The sequence below is a fragment of the Lynx rufus genome, unplaced genomic scaffold (genome assembly GCF_022079265.1).
Source record: "Lynx rufus isolate CCGP_SWC_20201006 ecotype Redwood Valley unplaced genomic scaffold, mLynRuf1.p SCAF_6, whole genome shotgun sequence".
Taxonomy (NCBI): domain Eukaryota; kingdom Metazoa; phylum Chordata; class Mammalia; order Carnivora; family Felidae; genus Lynx; species Lynx rufus.
In genome coordinates this window covers 9,193,286-9,219,182 of record NW_025814878.1, presented here as the reverse complement: position 1 = coordinate 9,219,182, position 25,897 = coordinate 9,193,286, and the positions used below count along the sequence as shown (strand labels likewise).

Sequence of the window (25,897 nt, the reverse complement as noted above, 5' to 3'; positions counted from 1 at the left end):
GGAGCCGTGCCATCTTTTTAAAAATTAAATTTGAAATAAATATTGTCAAAGTCAGTTATAGTTTTCCTATATGATTTGGCAACGAGGGAGATGAATACTCTATGAGGTTGCTTTACAGAAAAATTAATTTTATACACAATAACACATCCGGTTTTTACTTTCCTGATTGTAAACATAAATACATGCTAATTGCCAAGAAGAATCGCTGTGTTATTTTGCAGTTTGTGTTTGTCAAGTGCTCTTGGGTCGGAGAAGTCTAGCTCAACAGGGCAGAGACCTGGGTTGTTGTAAACTTGTGGGCACACGCTCTGGGCTGGAACAGGCATGACCGGGCAGGGCTGACGGCATGTGAATTAAGTTTTCTTCAGTTTTAGTGCTGCAGCTGCTCCCTTCCATCATTGCTGAGCTCTCATTGTCACAGTAAATAGGAAACTCGCTCTGGGGCCTGGGATGATAGAGAGCCCAGACTGGCTTTGGGTAACGCGATGGGCCACCATGGTGAGCCCTGGTTACTCCTATGCAAGTGGAACAATTAGAGCAGGTGTGACCGGAGTTCTAGATCAGGAGGAAAGGGGGAGATGTGCCCTTTGCACCATCAGGAGGAACCACTGCTCATCGGTATCCAAGTAGACTCATCAAGGACAATAAATTCACAATGGACCCTAGTGTTAAGAGAGCTTGCCAGTTTATGTGAATTTGGATGCTGGCGGATGACATCATGGGATAGTGTGTCTCCTCATGAATACAGCCATTTATTGAGAAGATGGTAGATAAGCTGCTGGGCTGGGAGAAGGACAAAGTTGGTAAACAGTACAGGGGACAATTGGAGTTAACTGGTGGTTGTGATAGTGGCATGATGGAAAAGTTGGTAATTAACTACCTTTAAAGAAAACTGAATTAATGAACCAACCCTACTTATATCATGTACACAACTTTCTCCCCACTATTAATAGATTACTCCAAAGTTGTAGAAGATTCTGAAAACAGAACTTAACAATGTGAGGAGGGGACAAAGGGATCAAACCATAAATTAGATTACAGGCTAATTAGGTTACAGAGCTGGATCAGGAGAGATGCAGAAACACCGATTCTAACTTACTTCTTTTATTTAGCAATTTAAGAGTTCTCATACTTTAAATTGATTATGTACAGTGAATTGCCTTACCAGAAAGACCTATTTGGAGGCTGCCATAATAAAATTTCAACAACTGATGGTAGCCAAGATGTTTTTAATATCTTCAATTTGTATTATTAATATATTTGGTGTGATTTTGGGTTATACCAAGACTAATTTATGTGCTCAGCTAGCTTATCTATTGAGGTCTAAGAGGTAATTATGTCTAATAGTAAACAAGACAGATGTAGTCTCTGCTCTCATGTGGTTTGTGACTGAGTAGTCTTTGATATTTTGTTGTGATTGTTTTACTTCTTTAATTAGAGAAGCTTATAATTTTGACTTGTGTTATGCTCAGTGTTAAAAATTAAAACGTGATGTACATTTCTGAGACTCAGCAACACTTAGTTTTTCTTTTCCATTTAAAGAGAAATCTAGTGTCCAATAAAGTTGGGTTGTATATATATTTATATAAATATTTTTATATATTTAAATATTTTAAATGTTATTTATTGAATTTTAAATATTAAAATTAAACATTAAAGTATTTATTAATTTATTAATAATAGTAAACATTAATAAATAATATTAAATATTAGTATTTTATTAATTTTATTTATTTTTATTAATTTTATTTATTTAAAATTTATTAATTTTAAATTAAAACATTAAATTTTAAATATTTGAATTATTTAAATATATTAAATATTATATTTATTTAATATATTATAGTTATTATTTATTTATTTATTTAATATATTTAAATAATATAAAACATAAATATAAATCTATTTAATATATTTAATATATATTAATATATATTAAGTATATATTATATATATATCCTAAACACTTGTAGTTTTTGGAATCATGTTGTTGAATATCTGGTAGCCAATTTTATTGCAGTAGTTATTGTAGTGGTCTTAGAAGAGGATGTTAGCTCTGAAAATGATAAGCATACTGAATTCATACGTACAATAAATGTTGAGGTCCACTACAGAATTGTGTTAGATTTAGAGGTTACAAAATTTTGACTCCATATTGAATATGTTGACTCCATCCTTGTAATCAGTTTGGGATTACATAGTCATTTAAATATTAAAGTGTAAATTGATATTTTAGTTGTAATTTTGGTCAGTGCTATGAAGAAGCATTGGGCACTATGAACACAGCATTTAGTTGATTGTTTAGTATAGAGGATGAGAGAGAATTTCCTTGAGGAAGGGACATTTCTCTGGATTCAGAGAGATAAGTAATAGTCAAATAGACAAGGGAAAGGAGAGAGTACATGAAAGAGGAAGAACCTTCTAGACCTCTCTTTCTCTCCCTCTCTACCTCTATCTTCACTTCTGTTTCTCTGTCTTTCTATCCATCTCTGTCTCCCTCTATCCTTATATTTTAGGAAAAGATAAAAAGACATAACAGGGTTAAATGTATGTGTCCAATTACAAAGCTTATTCTGCATCCTGAAGATGGAGATGAAAACTTTTTAAGCAGCAAAAGTTGAATCTTTGTAGTTTCCATTTATGGCTCTTGTTTCTGATAGCCTTAACTTTTCCTCTTGACCAACTTTATGGTCTTCTCCAAAGACAATGCAATCATTATTATAGAATTATATATATAACTGAAGTACAATTGGCATATAACATTATATAAGTTTCATGTGCACAACATTATATAGTTAATGGGTTTTTTAATGTTTATTTATTTTGAGAGGGAGAGAGAGAGGGGGAGTTGGAATTCTCTTCTTCTCAAAATGAACAAACGTTTGAAAAAGAGAGAGAGAAAGAAATTACATTTACAATGGAATGGGATTGAATCAAAAAGAACAAAATTCCCAGGAATAAATTTAACCAAGGAGGTGAAAGACCTGTACAGTGAAAACGACAAGACACTGATCAAAGAAATTGAAGAAGATACAAAGAAACGGAAAATGTTCCATGCTCATAAATTGTAAGAATTAATATTGCTGAAATGTCCATACTACCCATAGCAATTTAGACTTTCAGTGCAATCCCTATCAAAATCCCAATGGCATTTTTCACATAACTGGAACAAATAATTCTAAAATTCGTGCACAACCACAAAAAGATGCTTAATAGCTGAACCGCTCTTGAGAAAGAACAAAGCTGGAGATATCACACTCCTGATTTCAAACTATACTACAAAGCTATAATAATGATGAAAACAGTATAGTATGAGCATATAGACACTTTGCTAAGGCCAATGTCAGGGAGCATACTGCCTACGTTTTCTTCTAGGACTTTTATGGTTCCAAGTCTTACATTCAAGTCATTAATCCATTTTGTGTTAATTTTTATGTGTGGTATAAGTTAGTGGTCTAATTTCCTTCTTTTGCATGTGGCTGTCCAGTTTTCCAGTCACTATATATTGATGAGACTGTCTTCCCCATTGTTTATTCTTGGTTCCTTTGTCATAAATTAATTGACTATATAAGTGTGGGGTTTATTTCTGAACTCTCTATCCTGTTACATTGATCTAGGTGTCTGTTTTACTAATTTACTAATATTTTGTTGAGGATTTTTGCATTTCTGTTCATTAGGGATATTGGCCTGTAATTTTCTTTCTTTGTAGTAGCCTTGTTTGGGTTTGGTAGCAGGATAATGCTAGACTTATAAAACGAGTTTGGAAGCATTCTTTCCTCTTTTTGGAAGATTTTGAGAAAGGTAGGTATTAAGTCTTTGAATGTTTGGTAGAATTTATTAGTGAAACCATTTTGTTCTGGACTTTTGTTTTTTGTGAGTTTTTGATCTGTTTTGATTACTGATTCAATCTCCTTGCTTGTAATCAGTCTATGCAGATTTTCTTTTTTCATGATTCAGTCTTGGAAGATTATAGAATTTTATATATATATATGAAATTATATATATTATAGAATATATAATAATATTATGGAATTCTATATATATTACATAAAAATATATATAAATATAAGTGAATAAATATATATAATTCTATAATCTTCTATGAAGATTCTATAAATCTGTAAATTTTCTATAAAGAATCTTCTATAAAGATTCTATAAATTCTATAAATCTATAATTATATATATGTAATATGTATATATATAATGTTTATTTATTTTGAGAGAGAGAGAGTGAGAGAGAGCACGTGCATGTGCAAGTGAGAGGGGGAGAGGCAGAGAGAGGAGAGAGAGAATTCCAAGCAGGCTTCATGCTGTCAGCACAGATCCCAACATGGGGATCTCACAGGTCATGAGATCATGGCCTGAGCTGAAATCAAGAATCAGACACTTAACCGACTGAGCCAGCCAGGTGCCTCTAGAATTATATTTTGACTCAGATTCTCAGGTAGGATGATTCAGAACGTCTCCTTCAACATAGCAGCATGAAAGGCAGTGACCAGTTATTGACTAGTTATTCCAAACAATGAAGGGACAGCATAAAATTTATTTTCATATTAGCTAAAAGAATTTCTTGATCACTATTTTGTTCTTGATTTTATTTATTGATTTATTTAAAAAATTTTTTTAATGTTTATTTATTTTTGAGACAAGAGAGAGACAGAGCATGAACGGGGGAGGTTCAGAGAGAGGGGGAGACACAGAATCCGAAGCAGGCTCCAGGCTCTGAGCTGTCAGCACAGAGCCCGACGCGGGGCTCGAACTCACGGACTGTGAGATCGTGACCTGAGCCGAAGTCGGACGCTTAACCGACTGAGCCACCCAGGTGCCCCTGTTCTTGATTTTAAAAATAAACTTCTTATTTTAGGTTAGCTTTAGATTTACAGAATTATTGCCAAGATAGTACAGAGAGTTCGTGAGTACCCCATACCCAGTTTCCTCTACTGGTAGTATCTTACATTATATGTTTTGAGGATTTCTGGTCAGATATTTTGTAGAATGTCTCTCAATTTGGATTTGTCTTATATTTTCTCATGGTTAGACTAGGGAGAATGTGTTTTTAGGAGGGAGGCACAGTGGTAAACTGGCATTGTCATCGCATCATATCAAGGGTTATACTATCAATATGAGTTATTGCTGTTGATGTTAACCTTGGTCACCTGACTTGAGGCAGGATTTGTCAGGTGTCTGTACTGTTAAGTTACTCTTCTTTTCCCTTTCCATACAGTCCTTTTTGGAAGGAAGTCACTATGTGAACTCATACTTAAGGAGTGGGGAGTTATGCTCCTCTGCCTCAAGGGTGGAGTATTTGCCTAAATTATTTGGGATTGCCAGGTTTTTTTCCCGTTAATTTATTTATTCAGTCATTTTTTGAATAAGTTTAGACTCATGGATGTTTATATTTTGGGGCATAATCTCACACTGTTGTATTTATTTTGTTGCTCATATTGTTCCAGGTTTGACATGGGCGGCTCTTTCAGCTGGCTAGTGTTTTTCTTTGATGTACACTTATCATTGCAGGATTTTGTTGTGGAGCACTTTCTTGCTTTCTGTCACTACAAGATGGTTCAGACTCTTCTTAGTGTGTTTCTTGCCTCAGCCCTAGAATCAGCCATTTTTTTAATGGAATGATGGTTCTCTCATTTTAAGCCAAGATCTGGGTAGTAGATGTACTTGCTGTTACTGGGATATTGTTACCTGTAGGTCCTCTAAGCTGACTATGCAAGGAGATATATGTGTGTATATTAGCCCATCCATATATGCATATCTATAACATTTTTATATATAACCATCTGTATCTATGTTAAGGTAAACATGAATATATACTGGTGTCTCCAACTGTAACCATTATAGCATGGATTATTCTAGTCCCCTCTTACGTATCTATTGCTTTCTCCTCCAGTGTGAAACATGGCTCCCCCATCTGCCATTCATTTACTTAATCATTTAATTCTATTATACTATATAGTGGTTTCACAATTGTGAGCAATCCATCAACTGGAGAACAGTGTTTGTGTCCAGTTCCTTTTTAGTCTTACAGATTCCACTCTTTATGAATTACTTAAGTTAGCACCTTATTTCTTTATCTCCTTCAGTGAAATTGTTCCGTATATTTGGATTCTTTTGTAACATTCTTCATTTCATCCCAGAATCCTCTGCTTTCCTAAATGATTTTTAACATTTGCAAATATTAGGCTTATTCTTTGCCCTATAAAGTTTTATAGTTTTGGAAAATATTTAAGGTCTTATATTCTTCATTGCGATAACATACTACTGTAAAATAGTTTCTATTACTGTAACATAGAGTAATTTCTCTACCTTGTAAAATCTCCTGTGCTTCACCCATTTGATCTCTCCCTCCTATCTTCAACCCCTGGCAACCTCTGATCTGTTTAGTATCTTTATAGTTTTGTCTTTTCTAGAATACCCTATAATTGGAATCATATATAGTATATAACTTTTTCAGACTGGCGACTTAGCAACATGCACTTAAGTTTCATCCCTATCTTTTCGTGGTTTGATAGCTTATTTCTTTTAATCATTGAATATTATTCAGGTGTATGGATGTACCACTGTTTTGTTTATTCCGTCATTTATGAAGGACATCTTGGTTGTTCCCAGATGAAATGAGGTCTTACTTGGGTTTTGGAGGCCAGTATAAGAGAGTGGAAAGAGGGGCGCCTGGGTGGCTCAGTCGGTTAAGCGTCCGACTTCGGCTCAGGTCATGATCTCGCGGTCCGTGGGCTCGGGCCCCACGTTGGGCTCTGTGCTGACAGCTCAGAGCCTAGAGCCTGTTTCAGATTCTGTGTCTCCCTCTTTCTCTGACCCTCCCCTGTTCATGCTCTCTCTCTGTCTCAAAAATAAATAAATGTTAAAAAAAAAAAAAAGAGAGAGTGGAAAGAGCAAAGATGGTGATGTTGGAAAGTATTATAAAAAGTGGTACAGGTCCAACCCTGTTTCATAAAAATGAAGGTTTGTGGAGGGAAACTGTAAAAATAGACTTAAAAAAGTACTTTGGGGTTATTTGTGGAAATTCACGAGTCTCAGTGCAATGTTTGATTTTATTCAGTAGGTCAGTGGCTTTTTAAATGTAAAATAAAACAGTAAACCCTCTTAGACATAAATTATTCTTCTAATCCTAACGCAACACGCACACACACACACTCACATAGCTTCTTTAGACAAATGGGAAGAATGGGGTGACCAGAAGTCCCAACCACATCACCTCTGATACTTCCCCAGAACTGCTAAGTCTTTAGCACATAGTTAAACTGTTGTAAGCTAAGGAAGTCTTTGAAGGATTTAGACAGACAGTAACAGGATGAAATGAGGGTGTAATGGAGATTAATCAATTACCAGTTAATTGGATTAGAAGGGAGATTGAGGTAGGCAAGGAAACGAATTAGGAGCTGCTGCATTGATTTGGGCAAGAAGGGATAGGAGTTTGAGCTCAGATGGTGGCAGTGAAGACAGAAAGGAAGAGACTCAAGGAAGAAATACATGAGGGAATGCTAGGTGGTAGTGTTTTGTTGGATGTGAAAGAAGCGGGGGAAAGAACATTAAGTAGCTCTAAAAGAATGGGATAACTCATAGTCCCTTGACTTTGTACACTGAGAGACTATGACAATATTGATAATAATTTACAATTACATACTTTACTTAAGTGCAAATCTCTGAGCTGCTCTTGGTGTGACCTATGGCATGCTAGTTACTGTAAGCTAATTTCTTCTGTTAGATGGGAGACTGTAATAGCTCCTACTTTATAGGATTCATTTCTAGTATTTGAAGATAAAGCATTAGAACTGATGCAGGGGAATTTCTCTGGAGCAAGTTTATTAGCTCTTAGCTTATTAGCTCTTACCTTTATTTAATTCTTAACTAATTAGCACTTCTGTTTTCCTCAACATATTGAATTAAAAAGCTTTTAGTGTGTTTCTTTATCTGGCTTTTTAATATCTCATGAATAATGTGAAATTATTGAGAAACAAAAGAGAAGTGATTATGCAAATGTTTGAAATATTTAATGATACATTAAAGTAGTCTTAGGGAACTGCAAAAATTACTAAAGTTATACTAGCTTTTTGTAGAGGCACAGGGTGTTAAGAAAAAAGATCATTTAGGGAAAAGAAAAATTTAAAAGGAGAATGCACCTGAAGCAAACAATCTAATGAATTCTTTAGTGAGTAGTCAGATAACATATTAATTTTTCTTGTGATGTAATAATGGTCAAGCCAAAGAATTTAAAGAATGAAAAAGAAAGAATGATTAAATAGAACTCCAGAGTAATTAGAAGTGATCTTTCAGACTATCTAGTGTGATACATTAGGACAGAGGTTTTTATTTTAGGGCCAGAATATAATTGTTTAAGCAACTGATATGTCTTCAGACCCTTTCTCCTTGCAGAACTGAGCCCCTGAGCTGCCTTGCAACCTCTCCAATCCCAGGCAGCCTTGGAAGAGATTCCTTACTACTCACCTTAACCTAGAGAGAGCCCCATGCACCTTCTTTCTCCCTTTTATTCCCATTACAGTTGCCTGTGTTCCTTAATTTAACAAATTCCCTTATGTTAACACTTCCTAGTGGATTAGAATAACTCAAATTCACTTTGAGTGCTGCTAAGTGGAAGTTCTATACCCAGCCTTTCTAAATCCTTACGACAGTGTGACAAGCATTTTAGAGAAGGCTTAACCCCAGGGGATAAAATTCACATTGGTGGCATTTCACAGTTCATGGTGGGCTTGCTTGATGGAGAGATCATTGATTTTCTTGGTCCCTTATATGAAACCAGTGGGTAATCCTTGAATTATTGCAAGCTTAACATTTTAAAAAGGGAGTGTAGAGAAATTTGCTTTGATGTAAGTATTGTCTAATCAGTTCCACAACCTGAAGGCTAATTTGTGTATATTAGTATATCCATTGCAGGACATTTGTACTGTACTGCTGAATATTTTACTCGGTCATTCTGGAAAAGGACACGTTTGTGTACTGAATGCCACTACATCTTGTTTCTATGGCGTTACAGGCTAAAATGCTATTTGTTGTATAAGATAATGCACAAGATAAATGTCTTGACTGTTAAGAGCCAACCTGTTTAATATTTGCATGATCGAAGCTAATCGTTTTTATCCCTCTGCTTTGTGAACTTATTTTTGTTCTTTTGGTCTTTTTCACTGATAGTTAAAATAAGTTCGACAGAGGGAAGCCAGCTTAAGTAAAATACATATCAATCTAGGTTGCTGCTCTCCAAATAATTCTGGAAAATGTCTTGGTGGGGAGCATAGAGGTTTTAATTTTACTTTGGGTTTCAATTATGCATGCCACTCCTATGCCCCATCACTGTGTATAATTAAGAACTGGCTGCCTGTGCCATAGCAACACAACCTGTAATCGTTGGTTCTGACCTGCAATTCTTATTTAACCTAGGTTAAAAGAGAAGTAGGATTTGGGTCATTTTTTTTTTACCTTCTTCCACTCAATTCCAGTTTGATTTTTTTGAAGTACTATAAAATATTTGTGTAATATTGTCACTGGTAAATGGCATTGGTATGTCACTGGTAATGTGACAATTACTACTTATAAGTGGAAAAAGATGCCTTCCTCATTGAGCTGTGCCTTAGGATCCTACCACATGTAGTTGGCCACATAATAGGCACAATTTTCTATTTTTGTTCTATTTGTACACTTTGTAGGGACTTTGGCATTTAATATAGTGCACTTAGGGGTACATTAGAGAAAATATTGGTTAGTGCTAATTGAATCCATCGTTCCCTATTTGACTATTTGATGATTTCATAAATATTCAACTCTCTCTTTGATCTCTCCATTTGTGTCTTATTGTTCTACATGCCAAACCTGGGGCCATTTTTGTCTTGGGTTCAACATCCTAGATCATGTGTTTGTGAGACTCAACTCACTCTGAGTAGACTATGCCTAAATTTCTCCGAGAAAGGAAATTTCACGAGTTGGCTTAAATGTAACTCCCTCCCTTACAGAAGCTTTGTCTCCTCCTCCTTCATTCACCTCCTCCCTTCCATTGTGTTTTGGGAAGTTCATTCATTCATTCATTCATTCGTCCAATGAATGAATACTCTAAATTGATGTCTTTCTCCTTCCAAGCTGGAGGGTAACATAATCTGTCTTTGTTTATCACTGTATCATCTGTGAATATACCTTATAAATAGTGAACAATTTTTTTTTACCAAATGAATAAAGGCTTTGATAAATTTGATAACTGCTTCTACTAGTACCTGAATTGAGTCTAAAATCCTTTTTCTGGAAATCATATATCAGTATTAAGACTGCTAGGGCCTTTTTTTTTTTTTTTTTTAATTTTTTTTTTTTTCAACGTTTATTTATTTTTGGGACAGAGAGAGACAGAGCATGAACGGGGGAGGGGCAGAGAGAGAGGGAGACACAGAATCGGAAACAGGCTCCAGGCTCTGAGCCATCAGCCCAGAGCCCGACGCGGGGCTCGAACTCCCGGACCGGGAGATCGTGACCTGGCTGAAGTCGGACGCTTAACCGACTGCGCCACCCAGGCGCCCCAAGACTGCTAGGGCCTTTTAAAGTGGGTAGTAATACTATGTTTTGTATTGTTAACTTTCTGTCTAGTTGTCTTTACTTTTGCAATCTTTAAAAAATAAATTACATTTATAATAGAAAGCATAGACTTTAAAAAGTAAAATGCTTATGTGTAGTTGTAATCAGATAACTCCTGATTTCATCTAAGGAAAAACAGTATCATCTTTAACCATTTTTTTGCTTTAGTCAAATCCCTTGCTTTTATCTTTCCACATAGATCTGATATTAAAAAATTTTCTTTGCTGTTGCAGATTTCCTATAAGATCTATTCACATTCCCAATCTCCTTCTAAAGTTATAGAGAAATAAAAAATATTCGAATAATATACTAATGACTGAAAAACAATGCAGTATTTTTACCCCGGTGCCCACCCAGAGTAGGTAAAACACCAATCAGAATTCATCCTTTCAAAATTCTGACCTCAAAATTTCCTGAGAAATGTGATTCTAAAGGAATTTTTGCTTTTGATTTCTCCCCCCACCCCCCATTTTTCATTCCAAGGCTACTGGTCTTTCATTCCAAATGGAGTCATGTGGTCTTGAGAAGGTATATTGAAGGTCACCTAATGCAAATGCTCACTCAATAATTAATCCCTTCAGTAACATTTCCATAAAGTCTTCACTAGGGGTGCCTAGGTAGTTCAGTTGGTTAAGTATCCGACTTCGGATCAGGTCATGATCTCACAGTTCGTGAGCTGGAGCACCGTGTTGGGCTTTGCACTAACAGCTCAGAGTCTGGAGCTTGCTTCAGATTCAGTGTCTCCCTCTCTCTCTGCCTTTCCCCTGCTCACACCCTGTCTCTCTGTTTCTCAAAAATAAATAAACATTAAAAATTTTTTTTAAGTCTTCAGCTAGCTATTATTGGAAGCTTCTAGTGATCCAATGTAGCATTTCCTATGGCAGCAGATTCTACCTTTTTTGTCTGATTTGACTATTGCAAACTGCCTCCTTATTTTGAACTCTACTTACAGTTTCCACATATTTCTTCGGTATTACAGAAGAAACACAGAAGAGCAAATCAAACCCATCTCCCAGGTAGTGTGGGCTGCTATAACAGAAATGACAAAGACTTCATGGCTTAAACAACAAACATTTGTTTTTCAAAGTTCTGGAGTTTGGGAAGTCCAAGATCAAGGTGCCGCAGATCTGGTGTCTGAATAGAGTCTGCTTCCTGGCTTGCAGATAGCTCACAGATATCTCGTATCCTCACATAGTAGAGAGAGCAAGCTCATACTAGCTCCCTGGCCTCTTATGAGGCCATTCATCCACTTATGAGGACTGTACTCCCATGACATAACTACCTACCAAAGGCCCCACCTCCAAGTACCACCACTTTGATTTCAACATGTGAATTTCAGGGGACACAAGCTTTCAGACTATAACACCATCTTTATAGGAAGACACTCATGTTTCCTCTAAATCTTCTTTTCTCTACACTAACCACTCTTTGTTCCTCAGTTGATCTCTGTGTGATGAGATTTCACACCTCCCCACCATCCTAGTTACTCCAATCTAAATAAGTCTATTTTGCTTATATATGCAGTATTCAGCCATGGGTGTGATAACTCCGGGTATGCACTGATGACCTGAGAGTAGAGTGAATCATCTTTCTTAATCTAGATACTCTTATCTCATGAGCATATCTAGCAATGAACTGGTTGAAAGGCCTGACTAAGGACAATGGCTGGTCAAATACAACTGTTCTCATCCAACTTATTTTACTTCTGGATATTCATGAATTTGTCAACTTTGTCGATAATTGGTAAAATTCTAAAACTGTTAACTGGAGAGACTTCTTCATTTTAGGGCCAGGATCTCGAATCATACTTGGTTGAGAATGGTCTTGGACAAGTTCATTAACCTTTCTACATAGATGTTTCCGAATATTAACCTTACGAGATTATGGTGAGGGTTAAATTAATTGTAAAGTGCTTTCATGTAAAGTGTATATAAAGTGCTTAAGATACATCGTGAGTAAGTACTGCGTGTGTATTAGTGATAATAATCTTTATTTTTATTACTTATTACAAGAGTTCTGAGAAATGCTTATTTTAATACTGAACAAATAGGAAGGGTCTATGACTTCATTATATTTTGAGGGCGTTGTCTAATGTATATAATCTAGACCTATAAGAATAAAAGTTACACATAAGGGGCTCCTGGGTAGCTCAGTTGGTTAAGCGTCCGACTTTGGCTCAGGTCATGATCTTACGGTTCATGGGTTTGAGCTCCACATTGGGCTCTGTGCTCACAGCTCGGAGTCTGGACCCTGCTTTGGATTCTGTGTCTCCCTCTCTCTCTGCTCCTCCCCCACTCACTCTCTCTCTGTCTCTCCTCTCTCTCAAAAATAAACACTTAAAAATATTTATGAAAAAAATTTTTAAATTTTTTTTTTTTCTTCAACGTTTATTTATTTTTTTTTGGGACAGAGAGAGACAGAGCATGAATGGGGGAGGGGCAGAGAGAGAGGGAGACACAGAATCGGAAACAGGCTCCAGGCTCTGAGCCATCAGCCCAGAGCCCGACGCGGGGCTCGAACTCACGGACCGCGAGATCGTGACCTGGCTGAAGTCGGACGCTTAACCGACTGCGCCACCCAGGCGCCCCTATGAAAAAAATTTTTAAAAGTTACACGTAAAAAATTCACAGCCACATATTTGTCCAAATTCCTTGACAAATTAGAACAGAATAGAACAAGTTTCTGATATTAGTTATTCATTTGTTATGAGAGAAAAGGTAATATATTATAAAGAGTGTGTACTGCTCATGTATTTAATATTAAAAATAATTGTATTAGCTTTTTACCAAAATTATTTTTTTCATACAAACCTAAAAAATGTTGCTGTCCAGCTTATTTTGGAGAGATGAACATTTCTTTTGATGTGGCCAGTTTTGAAACTACAGAAGCTTGTGTTAATTTTTGTCTTTGTAAGATATTTGTTTCTGCTGATACATTTCAGTGCCACAGCATGGCCTTTTCCAGGTTAAGATGCCGAGATGGGACCACAAAGAATCATTGCAAGAGACTGGATTCTCCTTCTGTTTATAATTTAGTTAGTGAGAACCACAGCTGGGTAAACCTTTGGGGGAAAATTATTTTCAGCTATTTTAAAGCTTTTCTATTAGGGGAAGAGAAATACATTTGTGAAAATCTAAGAACCAAGTAAACTACTTGGAGGTCTTAGGCGAAGTACTGAGGTGATCAGGTGCAGCTTAGCAACAATCAAAGACTCGCTGAGGACCTGTGGGATCCTGAGGCTGTCAGATACATTTCAGATACGTCACTCCCCTTCCGTGTCTTCCAGTAAGAGACCTACTTGGACGATAGGATGGTAACAAAGTGCTTTTCTCAGTGCCTTTTAAATTTACTGTTAAAAGAATATTCATAGCAGAAGCTGTCTTTGATGGTAAGCCGCATTTCAAGAATAACTAATCAGTATGATTTTGTTCTTTTTGTAGTATCTGTTACACACACACACACACACACACACACACACACACACACAGTTTGTCAGATCCAACTTGTGTTGGCTCACAAAATTCTACTGTTAACTTTTCAGGAGTTTTGTAAGCCGCTCCAGTTCAGACAAGTAGCTTGAAATTTGCCATGGTGGGAGTATTTACACCATGGAATTGGAGAATGCTACAAATCAAAGCCTTTTTTTTTTTCCTCTTAGGCAGCTGCTTGTTGAACACCTACTAGCAAATTTGTGCCTCAAAATATCTATGTAAATAAAAGAAAGGCTATTAGCATGGAAGTTGGTTTTAGTGTGAAAGTTTACATGAGAAAAAAATAAACTGGGTATTTTTTTTTCTGTGTTCTCAGGAATACGGAAAGACCGAAGAGGAGGAAGAATGTTGAAACACAAGCGCCAGAGAGATGAGGGGGAGGGCAGGAATGAAGTGGGGTCTTCCGGAGATGTGAGGGCTTCCAACCTTTGGCCAAGCCCTCTCTTGATTAAGCATACTAAGAAGAACAGCCCAGCCTTGTCCCTGACAGCCGATCAGATGGTCAGTGCCTTGTTGGAGGCTGAGCCCCCCATAATCTATTCCGACTACGATCCTTCCAGACCCTTCAGTGAGGCTTCGATGATGGGCTTGCTGACCAACCTTGCTGACAGGGAGCTGGTTCACATGATCAACTGGGCAAAGAGGGTGCCAGGTAAGAACACTAAGCTCAACATTTATTTTAGGAGTTGAAACTACTCACCAACTGGTTGAGCTGTCATGGGAGGAGCCGTGGGACACCACAGCTTGCTATCTGACTGGTTTCATGGTTACATCCAATTTGTTAATTTTCACTATCAACATACTGTAATTCTCCTGGCAGTTAGGAAACAATGTTTTAAAATCAAAATCTAGAAGATTAAAGTCTTTAACCTGACATTATTTATATTAACTAAAAATTCTGGGAAGGACACTACATAATAAATGCGTATAATATTATATCTTCACGCTGTCAGAAATGTTTAACATAAAGTGATCCAGGTACTACAAATTTGTAATATTGATGACTTTTGTTCAACATACCTCAGGTACTCATAAACAGTTTTACCTTTTAAGAACTTTTAAGATGTTTGTGGGCTAAAGAGATAATAATGGGTGTCTTGACTGAATGCCAATTATGTACTCCACTGTCTATTCTTAATATTTTAGGAGAAAGGTAATACAAAAGAAAAATAAAATAGGTTCGCATCCCTGAGAGGAGCTGGTAGAAAGATACACTGGCTGAAGTGACACTTGGTCCTTCAGTTGATTCTCTCAGAACTGGTGTTCCTTCAAAACTTGACTGTTGCTCTTGTTGTTCAGGGAGAAGAATTCTAGTTATTATGGAAACAAGACTAGAAAATGACCTCCTCCATGCCCCAACATATCCATTCAGGAGCTAACATAGATGAACCAAGGCAAGAGGAAGTTACATCTTTTTTCTGGGCTTATAGATCAAATGAGTAGTGGTTTTAGGCAGAGATCATCTCATTTGGTTTCTTTTAATATGAGAAATTAATTGTTACCTATGAAGCGTGGGATTTTTTTTATTAAACTAAATAAATGTGGAGCTTTGTACTTGTATTGCAAAGTTCACCGATTGTAGACCAAGTGGACAAATGTCTGACCTTAGAGACGATTTTGTGTATTTGCATCCATTAACATGTAAACTTTGAATAAGTTGGCAACCTCTTTGAATAAGGAGGCAGCAATGTTTGATCGCAACTTGATAGAGGGCATCCATGTAGGTGGTAAAGATTGCGTTAAATGGAAACATGGGGATTGACAGGCATATTTAGATTTTTAGGGTCAGTCCAACTGGCAAATAAAAAGTCTTGGCCATCTTTGAAATTAAGAGTTTTATTGAGCACCAACCTAGCTTCGCATCCTCATGTGAAGCAGATCTATGATAAACAATTAATAGAATCTAAGTGTGGTAATAACTAGAATCTAAATAGAATCTAAATGTGGTAATAACTTTTTTCTTTATATTTGTTATTGCCTTTTTAAAGAATACTTTGGGAGAAGAGAAAAAACAAGAAACAAATAATAGCCATATACCTGAGAGCCAACTCTCGGTTGCTGTTAAGTTTTATTGTCCTATAAGCATATATTTTCCCTCTTGAAGTCTTGTCACTATTCATTCCAGAGCACTGTTGAACTCAAGTATATATTTTTTCATACTTATCAGTAGATTTCCATCATGACATTTTTATAATACTTGAAGGGCATGTGAAATAGCTGGAATGAAGTTCAAATACATCATCAGTAAATGAAGAATTCATGGCAATAATCTTCCAAATTTCGGAATGAAATGGAGACATAAGTCAAGGGGAAGAAAATATATCCATGTTTAGCTATCCCATTGTTAAACCCAGAACTAAACAAATTTATAATAATGAGATGTATAGCAAACCCACTTGATCATATTAGTTTAAAAGACCTGAACGATTTCAAACTCTTGGACCAAACTATATCTTATTACTTGATGGTTAAAAAACAAAAAGGAATTATAAAGGCAGAAATGAAATTGTGCGTGTGTGTGTGTGTGTGTGTGTGTACTATTAAAATACAGCTGTTGTAAATCAAAAGCTGACTGGTGTCAAATCCAAAAAAAAAAAAAAAAAAAGCATTGCCAAGATTGGTGTCAGGGAGCTCTTTCTCTTATGTTTTCTTCTATGAGTTCTATGGTTGCAGGTATTGCTTTCAAGTCCTTTATCCATTTTGAATTGATTTTTGTGTATGGTGTAAGATAGTGATCCAATTTCATTTTTGTGTATGTGGCTATCCAGTTTCCCATCACCTTTTATTGAAGAGACTATCTTTTCCTCATTTTATATTCTTAGTTCTTTTGTTATAAATCAATTGACCATATATGCTTGGGTTTATTTCTGGGTTTTCTATTCTGTACCATTGTTCCGTGTCAGTGTTTTTATGTTAATCCCATACTCTTTTGATTACTATAGCTTTGTAATATAGTCTAAAATAAGGAAGTGTGATGCTTATGCCTCCAGCTTTGTTCTTCTTTATTACAATTGTTTTGACTATTCAGGGTCTTCATGTTTCCATAGGAATTGTAGGATTTCTTTTTCTATTTCTGTGAAAAATCTAACTGGAATTTTGATAGAGATTACGGTGGATCTGTATATTGTTGCTTTGGGTAGTATAGACATTTTAATAGTATTATTTTTTCCAATCCATGACCATGAACTATCATTCACATTAAGTCTAGTGTGTTAAGCTCAATGTTTTGTTACTGATTTTTTGTCTGGATGGTCTATCCATTGTTGAAAATGGGGTATTGAAGTCCTCTATTATTCTTGTATTGCTGTCTATTTCTCTTTTAAGGTCTGTTAAATGTTTGTTTTATGTATTTAGGTGCCCTATTGTTGGGAGCATAAATATTTACAAATGCTTTACCTTCAGGGAACCTGGGTGGCTCACTTGGTTTAGCATCCAACTCTTGACTTCAGCTTAGGTCATGATCTCACAGTTCGTGAGATCGAGCCCCACATTGGGCTCTGCACTGACAGCACGGAGCCTGCTTGGGAGTCTCTCACTCTCTTTGCCCCTTTCCCCACTCATACTCTTTCTCTCAAAATAAATAAATAAATAAATAAATAAATATTAAAAAAAAGAAAGCAGTGCTTTACCCTCTTGTCGGATTGATCTCTGTATCATTATATAGTGATTTTTTGTCTCATTACAGTCTTTAACTAAATTCTTGAATTTTATCTTGTATTACTATGCCTTCTTTCTTTGCTTTCCATTTGCATGGAGTATATTTTTCTATCCTTTCACTTTCAGTCGGTTTGTGTCCTTAAACCTGATGTGAGTCTGTTGTAGGCAGCATATAGTTGGGTCTTTTTTTTTTTTTATTATTCATTCAATCTCTCCATGTCTTTCGATTGGAGGATTTAGTTAATTTACATTTAAAGAATTATTTATAGGTGTGTACTTGTTGCCATTCTGTTAATTGTTTTCTGGTTGTTTTGTAGTTCCTCTTTTTTTTTTTTTTTTCTTTTCTTGCTTTCTTCCTTTGTGGTTTGATGACTTTCACAGTGGTTTTCTTAGATTCCTTTCTTATTATCTTTTGTTTATCTACTGTAGGCATTTGCTTTGTAGCTACCATTATGCTTACATGTAACAACTTATATTTATAACATATATTGGTGATTTTTGACCAGTTAAGTTTGAACATATTTTAAAGTTCTAATTTTTGCTCTCCCCCCCTGTTTTATGTTTGATGTCATAATTTACATTTTTTTACCTTGTGTATCCATTACAAACTATTATAATTATAATTATTTTTCTTTGAGGGAGAGAGAGAGACAACATGAGAGGATGAAGGAGAGGGAGAGAGAGAATCTTAAGCAGAGTCCACCTCAAACATGGAGCCCAATGCAGGCTCAGTCTCATGACCCTGGGATTATGACCAGACCTGAAACCAAGAGTCAGGCACTTAACTGACTGAACTGCTCAGGTGCCCCAATTATTTTTATTACTTTTGTCTTTTAACCTTCCTACTGGATTTATAAATGATTTATCCATCACCATAACTTTAGAGTATTTTGAATTTATTTCTATATTTGCCTTACTATTGAAATTTATGCTTTCTTTTTTTTTTTAAAGTTTATTCACTCAGAGAGAGAGAGCATGCACACAAGTGGAGAAGGAGAAGAGAGAGGGAGAGAGAATCCCAAGCAGGCTGTGCACTGTCAGAGCAAAGCCTGATGTGGGGCTTGAACTCATGAACCATGAGATCATGACCTGAGCCAAAGTCAGATGCTTAACTGAATGAGGCACCCAGGCACCCCATATACTTTAATATGTTTTCCTATTACTAATTGGGATCCTTTTATTGTAGCATGAAAAAGTACCTTTGACATTTCTTGTAAGGCTGGGCTAGTGGTGATGAACTCCTTCAGCTTTTGTTTCTGATAAACTCTTGACCTCTCCCTCAAAATTCTGAAGGACAACTTTGCTGGGTAGAGTATTATTGGTTGATGGTTTTTTTCTTTCAGCACTTGAGTATATTATGACAGTCTTTTGACCTGTAAAGTTTTTGCTATAAAATGTGCTGATAGTGTTACCTACTGATGTCCTTACTTGGTGATAGCCTTGTGTAACAAGTTGTTTTTCTTTTACTGCTTTTAAGATTGTCTTCCTGTCTTTAACTGTTGATACTTTAATTTTAATGCATCTTGGTATGGGTTTCTTTGGGTTCATCTTTGTTACAGCTCTTTGGGCTTCCTGGATCTGGATGTCTCTTTCTTTCCCCAGATTAGGGAAGTTTGCAGCCATGATTTCTTTGAATGAGCTTTCTGTCCCTTTCATTCTTTTTTCTCCTGAGACCCCTTATAATGTGAATGCTGGTTTTCTTGATGTTGTCCTATAAGTCCCTCAAACTGTCATTACTCTTTTTCATTCTTTTTCTTTTTCCTTTTCACTTCTCTGATCGGATGAATTCCTCTCTTCTGTCTTTGAGTTTGTTGATCCTTTCTTCAGCTTGATCTAGTCTGATGTTGAACCCCTCCATTAAATTTTTCAGTGCAATTATTGTACTCTTTAGTTCTGTGATTTTTGTTTGGTATTTTCTTTTTTAAAAAATTTATTTATTTTGAGAGAGAGAGAGCGAGCACATGTGTGTGTGAGAGAGGGACAGAGAGAGGGAGGGAGAAGGACAGAGAGAATCCCAAGCAGGCCCCACTCTCAGTGTGGAGCCCAGTGCGGGCTCGATCTCACAACTGTGACATTATGACTTGAGCCAATATCAAGTGTCAGACACTTAACCAACTGAGCCACCCAGGCACCCCTTTGTTTGGTATTTTCTCATATTTCCTGTCTCTTTGTTGAAATTCCCACTTTGTTCATGTATTGTTCTCCTCACTCTGGTGAGCATCTTCGTGATCATTATTTTAGACTCTTTATTAGGTAAAGCACTTACTTCCACTTTGCTAGTCTGTTTCTGTAATTTTATCTCATTTCTTTTGTTTGGAACCTATTCCTCTGTTTCTTCATTTTACTTGATTCTGTGTTGGTTCCTGTGCATTAGATAAAATAGCCCCCTTTCCTAGTCTTGATTGAGTAGGAGACAAACTTTATTGTTCATCCTATCCTGAGCTCTTGGTTGTCTCTCAAACTATTATGATTGCCTAGGCAGCCTTCTTTCTTCTCAGTGGTTCCCAAGAGTTGAGGGTATGCCAAGTCCTGTCAATATCCCAAAGGGGAGGATCTTGCTGAACACCTAGATTCAGGCTGATTGGTAGCTGGATCCTCAGGTAACAGCTTTAAAAGGATACAAATATATCTCTTTCAGGGAAATACTGGGATATGAGAGTGTCTGTTTGCTCCCTCTGTGCTGTGCCTCGGAGATAGTGCTTTAGGAATTGTTTGCTATAGGTCTATGGGATTGGCAAACACAAGCTCTTCTGATCAATAGAACCAGGTGATCAAAGGATGAGTTCCCTGGATGGCAGCCAAAAAAGTTGGGATGCCAGATGTATGTACAAGCTCCGTTTAGAGAGAGATAGGTGATTTTTGGAGCAGGCCACAGGGTTTCCCCAGTCTCTGACAGGATCATAGTTAGTCTCTAGATGACAGTAAATTAGAACCTGGCCCACAGGTAGCATGTCTTAAAATATGCAAATAGATCTCTATCAGACAAAGACTGGGAGATGTTCATTTCTGTGATGAAACTTGGGAAGATGGACAGTAATCTTGTGAGCCCATTAAGAAGTTTCTTTGTTTTCTATAGTCTTATATTTCTCATGTATTTCACTGCCTGTTTTGGTGGCTCTCCCCTTAGGTGAAAGTTTTAAAAACTGGAGTGTATATGTTGGGTCCAAATCTTTGCTCCTCAGAGAGAAACTGAGAGTTTTGAGTTCCCTCTTGATTGTGTGTCATTGTACCAGGGGTGTATATTGATGTAAGTATTTTTTCATTTCCCCACTGTGTAGGAATCATTCAGCTAGTTTCTGGATGTCTTTCAGAAGAAATTGTGTAGCTAGAGATTTGGTATGTCTATGGGAGCATGTGAATTCAGGAATCTCCTATGTCTCCATCTTGGAAAACTACCCCCCCCCCAAAATTGACTTCATTTTGCATGATGAATTTTAATAAAAATAATCAGTTCATTTGTCTATGTTAGTAGTTTGAGAATTTTTTTTTACTAATAGAATATTGTCAGAATTTTCAGATGTTGGTGATTTTAGCTTGAATTTTCCTTTTCCTTAACATTTGGAGCATATTTTTTTACTTGATAATACATTTCTTTACTTAGACTCAAGATACGAAGAGCATTATGATAAAATGCATCATGTAGTTTTGGTAGGTTTCAATCTGTAGAGTATCTGTATTAGACCTAGCAAAAGTTTACATCAAGAAATTAATCTTTTTCCATTTACACTTTAAAAACAACTGCAGCAAGAATGATAAAACCTACCTGCTCAGCTCTGACAAGGGATGCTTTTTTATAACACATGTTACATATCTGTCTTTTGCTATCTCGCTGTAGAAAAGGCTTTTCTCTTTATTTTTCATTCTGAAATTTGTTAATCTTTACAAAATCACTCTATGTAATCTATCCATGGGTAGAGATTTAATTTTAAAAGGGTTAGATTATTAAATCTTAATTTACTATTATTCTATACATGGTGAAAACTTGTTAACAAGTATAACATTGTTTATCTGAAGGTCAAAAAAGGCAAAAATGTGAAGTTGTTACGTTTTTAATGTCTGGATCACACTCAACTGCATCATTGCCTGGCTGATTCTTAGTTTCAGTGCTAATGAAGTACATTTGATTTTTTTTCCCCTGGAAGCTTGAATTGCATCATGTAACTGTTACTTTGATTTATTAAAAATTACACCTTTTCCAAAATTCACTGTCATTATAAATATCTCAAGGGTAATTTCATACTTCCAAGTTCTAGTTCTATCTATTTAATGAATATTTAGATAAACATCTAGTCCTCAGCTTATTCTTGTCTTTTAAAAACTGATAGCCAGAAGCCTGGCAGTCTCACTGACCGCTGGGCACAAATCTGGGAAGGTGTGCTAAAGCTGTTGGCCCAGGAAGAAAAATAAAGGGAAAATGACAGTCGAGCTCAGTTTCATGGGAAACATGCTACCTTAACCACTTCCTCATTCTTTTGGTGGCAATATAGGCAACCTTTCTCCTTCCCCTTTCCTGTCCCAGTCCCTGGCTTCTCAATGCTAAATGAGTCCCCAGTTATTTCTGGGCCCCAACTCCCCACTACTTTTCTTTGAATTCTTGCTCAGTTTTACCCCTGGGGAGAAAGGATACACTTTTTTTTGGACATGCCTCCTACCAGCTACAAGCCCAGGTTTCTCAGAAGCTTCTTGTGTTGTCTCTGATGGTGTGTGGCTGTCTTCGCCATTACAGGGCTCAAGGTTTCTTCTGCTCCTGTGTTCACCAGGAATCCAGGAGTTAGCTTCCCTGACTCTAACACTCATCCTCATCATTCAAATCAGCAATGAAGCACAGGAAATGCTTATTGAATGGATGAATAAATGAATGAATAAAGGGTGTTTCTTGAAAATTCTGACTTTAAGAAATCTCTGAGCCCTGTTAGAACACAATTTTTCCATAAAGAAGAAGGATATTTAGAGCTGTGCTATTATTCTCTTTTTCTTCTCTTCAGAATCTACCTGATGTTCTAATATCTCTGTAGCATCTGCCTTAGTGAGATTCATTTCCAGGCTCTCTTTTGTAAGGGATCAATATTCAGAGGAATGTACAGAGCTTGAGTTTGGAGGACTTTAACAGGCATCAGTTGGCCTGCAGCGAGTTAGTTTCACGTAGGGTATGTAATTGAAAACTTAGAATGGGTAGGGACAAGAGGGCAAGGAGAGGGCACAATACCTCACTGTGGGAACTGGGAGCATCTTCAAGGAACACATTCTATTATGGGAGGTTCTTGTGGATTCCAGGGACTTGGCTTTCCTATCTAGTACTCTGATACCCAACCTGTGATCAGCCCAGTAGACTCTGCTCTCAGGCTGTCATAGCGTTCCAGCCCATTTTGGCATAGTATGGTAATGAGCAATAACATGGCATGCAAGTATGGGTGACATCCTGGAGAGGTGACGAATGCATATGTTTAAGAGTAACATTTGCAGTTTAGGTTTTGCAACCATTCTATAAAGAAGAGCCTCAGGACTGGGTTGGAATTACCCTAGCATGAATGGTGGCAGCCCCTCTGGGCTGGCAATGCAGGGCTCTCTTTGGAGTGTTCCACTTCTAAGTCAGCCCAGCACAGCTTTTCACTACTCCTGTGGGAGCTCTGGTTGAAGCCCAAGGACAGCAGCTGCTTACTAGATTTGTCTTTCATGTGAAACTTTGATGCCCCATTGATGCTTGTTAGCCCAGATGCTTTAAGCCTTTAAAATCCCTTTCCGGGGAGCTCCTGGGTGGCTCAGTCACTTGGGCGTCCCACGCTTGATTTTGGTTCAGGTCATGATCCCAGGGTTGTGGGATTGAGCCCCACATTGGGCTTCACACTGGGTTCCACATTGAGCACGGAGCCTGCTTGGGATTCTCTCTCTCTCACTCTCTCTCTCTCTCTCTCTCTCTGCCTACCTCTGCCTCTCTCTCCAGCTCTTGCATGTGCTTACTCTGTCTCCCTCAAATTAAAAAAAAAGTAAGTCAGGGCCTGAGTCAGGGCCTCAGAATCTGAATGTTTATCTTGAGCTGGGTGATGTGTGGTGCTGGGTGTCCTCAAGCCACCTTGTCGGAAGTGTTGGCCTGTGGCTCTGCTACTTCTAGAATGCCAGGTTTTTGTAACTATTTAGATATATTACTATTAAGGTATGTTGAAATGAGTTGAATTGTGTTCCCCCCAAAAGATATGCTGTAATTCTAACACTTGGTACTTCAGAATGTGATCTCATTTGCAATTAGGGTCTTCCAAGTTCAAATGAAGTCATTGGGGTGGGCCCCAGTCCTTATAAAAAGGAGAAATTTGGATGTAGAGATAGACATGCACAGAGGGAAGATGATATAAAGCACACAGGAAGAAGAATGGCCATGTGACTGGATCAATGCATCTCCAAGCCAAGGAATGACAAAGATGCCAATAAACACCAGAAGCTAGAAGAGGTCTGGAAGGGTCCTCCCCTAGAGCCTTCAGAGAGAGTCTGGTCTTACCGATACCTTCGTCTCTGACCTCTAGCCTCTGTGACTGTGAGGCAATACATTTCTGTCATTTTAAGACACCCCCTTTTTTGTACCTTGTATGACAGCCCTAGGAAACTATTATACATTGTGTTAAAAAGAAAGGGTGCCTGTAATTTTGAGGCAACAGAAATAAGGAGCTTTTGATTTAAAGAGGAATGTTTGGCTCACCTGGTGTAGGCCTGGCTAATCATTTACTCTCTTTTGCCCGCCCAAGTGGTTCACTGAACTTCTGGCTTTGAAGTTGATTTAGAATTTTAACAGTTCCATGAATCTACCTGGCAAATACCTTTAAGAAAATTTTAACCCGCAGAATGTTTTAATCTCGTACTTTAATAGTTTCCCCTTTTTATATTCCTATCTTTGATCCATTTGAATTCATTTCAGTATACACTGTGAGGTGTGGCTCCAAAATTGTTTTTATACAGATGGCTGCACAGGTGTTTCAATTCCATTTCTTGAACAGCTTCCTACAGAAGTATTTTTAAGACTTCCTTTACAGTTGACCTTCCAAGTTTACTATTTTTTAGAGCTTTTATTTTTTTAAATGTTTATTTATTTAATTTGAGAGTGAGAGAGAGGGAGAGAAGGAGGGGGGAGAAAGAGAGAGAGAGAGAGAGAGAGAGAGAATCACAAGATCGCTCCATGCTGTCAGTGCAGAGCCTGATGCGGGGCTTAAACTCCTGAACCATGAGATCGTGACCTGAGCCAAAATCAAGAGTCAGCTGCTTAACTGACTGAAGCGCCCAGGCGTCCCTAGAACTTTTAAAGTAGAGTAAACAGATATTGGTTTACATGTTTGGTTACTTTTTCCAATTTTGAAAAAGGAAAAGGAAAATAAGCCATTTGATCATAAGTTACATATTTTTGCTTCACTTATAATAACTGAATATAAATGAGTCTGTCCTGTGCTGATATGTTTCCATTAATGGAATAATAGACGTAGAGGCATTAATCTTAGAAGTAGAGGCAAAAGTTCATGAGACTTGATACATTTAGAAAAGCCCAGTGCCGATAAGAGGTGATTGGGTGAGTTACCATTCAATATTCATAGGACAGAAAAATTGTTCCCAGGAGAGAAGAAGGATATACCAGGCTTTCCTTCTCTCTTTTCCCATCTGTTGTAGGTGTCTCCCAATATTCAAGGACTCTGCTCTAGGTGCCAATGCTGCTTATAACCAACTTGAAAGGTTACCCCATTCAGAGCTTCACCTGTTAACTTTGAGATTTATGATTTCCAGAATTCTTTCTGTAGGTCCTGACACCTAAATATTCAGTTCCACTCTTTTGGTGCCCACAGAATACCAGTTAAATGTCATGTCTCCACTAACATACCTATCTGAAACTTGCCATTTGCCTTTTGTCCGCTTTATAGCAAGCTCATTTGTTTCTCCTGCGCCTTTCCACTTCTGCCAGAGGCTCCACTCTTCTGGGTCTGAGTTTGGAATCATCTTTGCGTCTGGCTCTTCTTCACCGTGTACTATCAGTTCTTCATCTTCGACATCTCTAGAGTTTGGCTTTTTTTCCTGTTCTGTTGCTAGCCTGGCCCACATCCTTCTTGTTTTCTAAGACTGAATTACTATAATGTCCTTCTAACTGGTCTTTTTGGTTTCAGCTTCTCCTCCCTTCAATTC

The 25,897-nt window shown here is 37.2% G+C and overlaps 1 protein-coding gene across 1 annotated transcript in view; it reads left to right on the top strand.

Annotated features, from left to right (window-relative positions):
• Positions 1 to 25,897, top strand: part of ESR1 (estrogen receptor 1) — a 274,532-nt gene that overhangs the window by 101,840 nt on the left and 146,795 nt on the right. Inside the window, exon 4 of the mRNA XM_047103088.1 lies at positions 14,406 to 14,741. Coding sequence (XP_046959044.1) covers positions 14,406 to 14,741 — 336 coding nt within the window. The remainder of the gene's footprint in view (positions 1 to 14,405; positions 14,742 to 25,897) is intronic.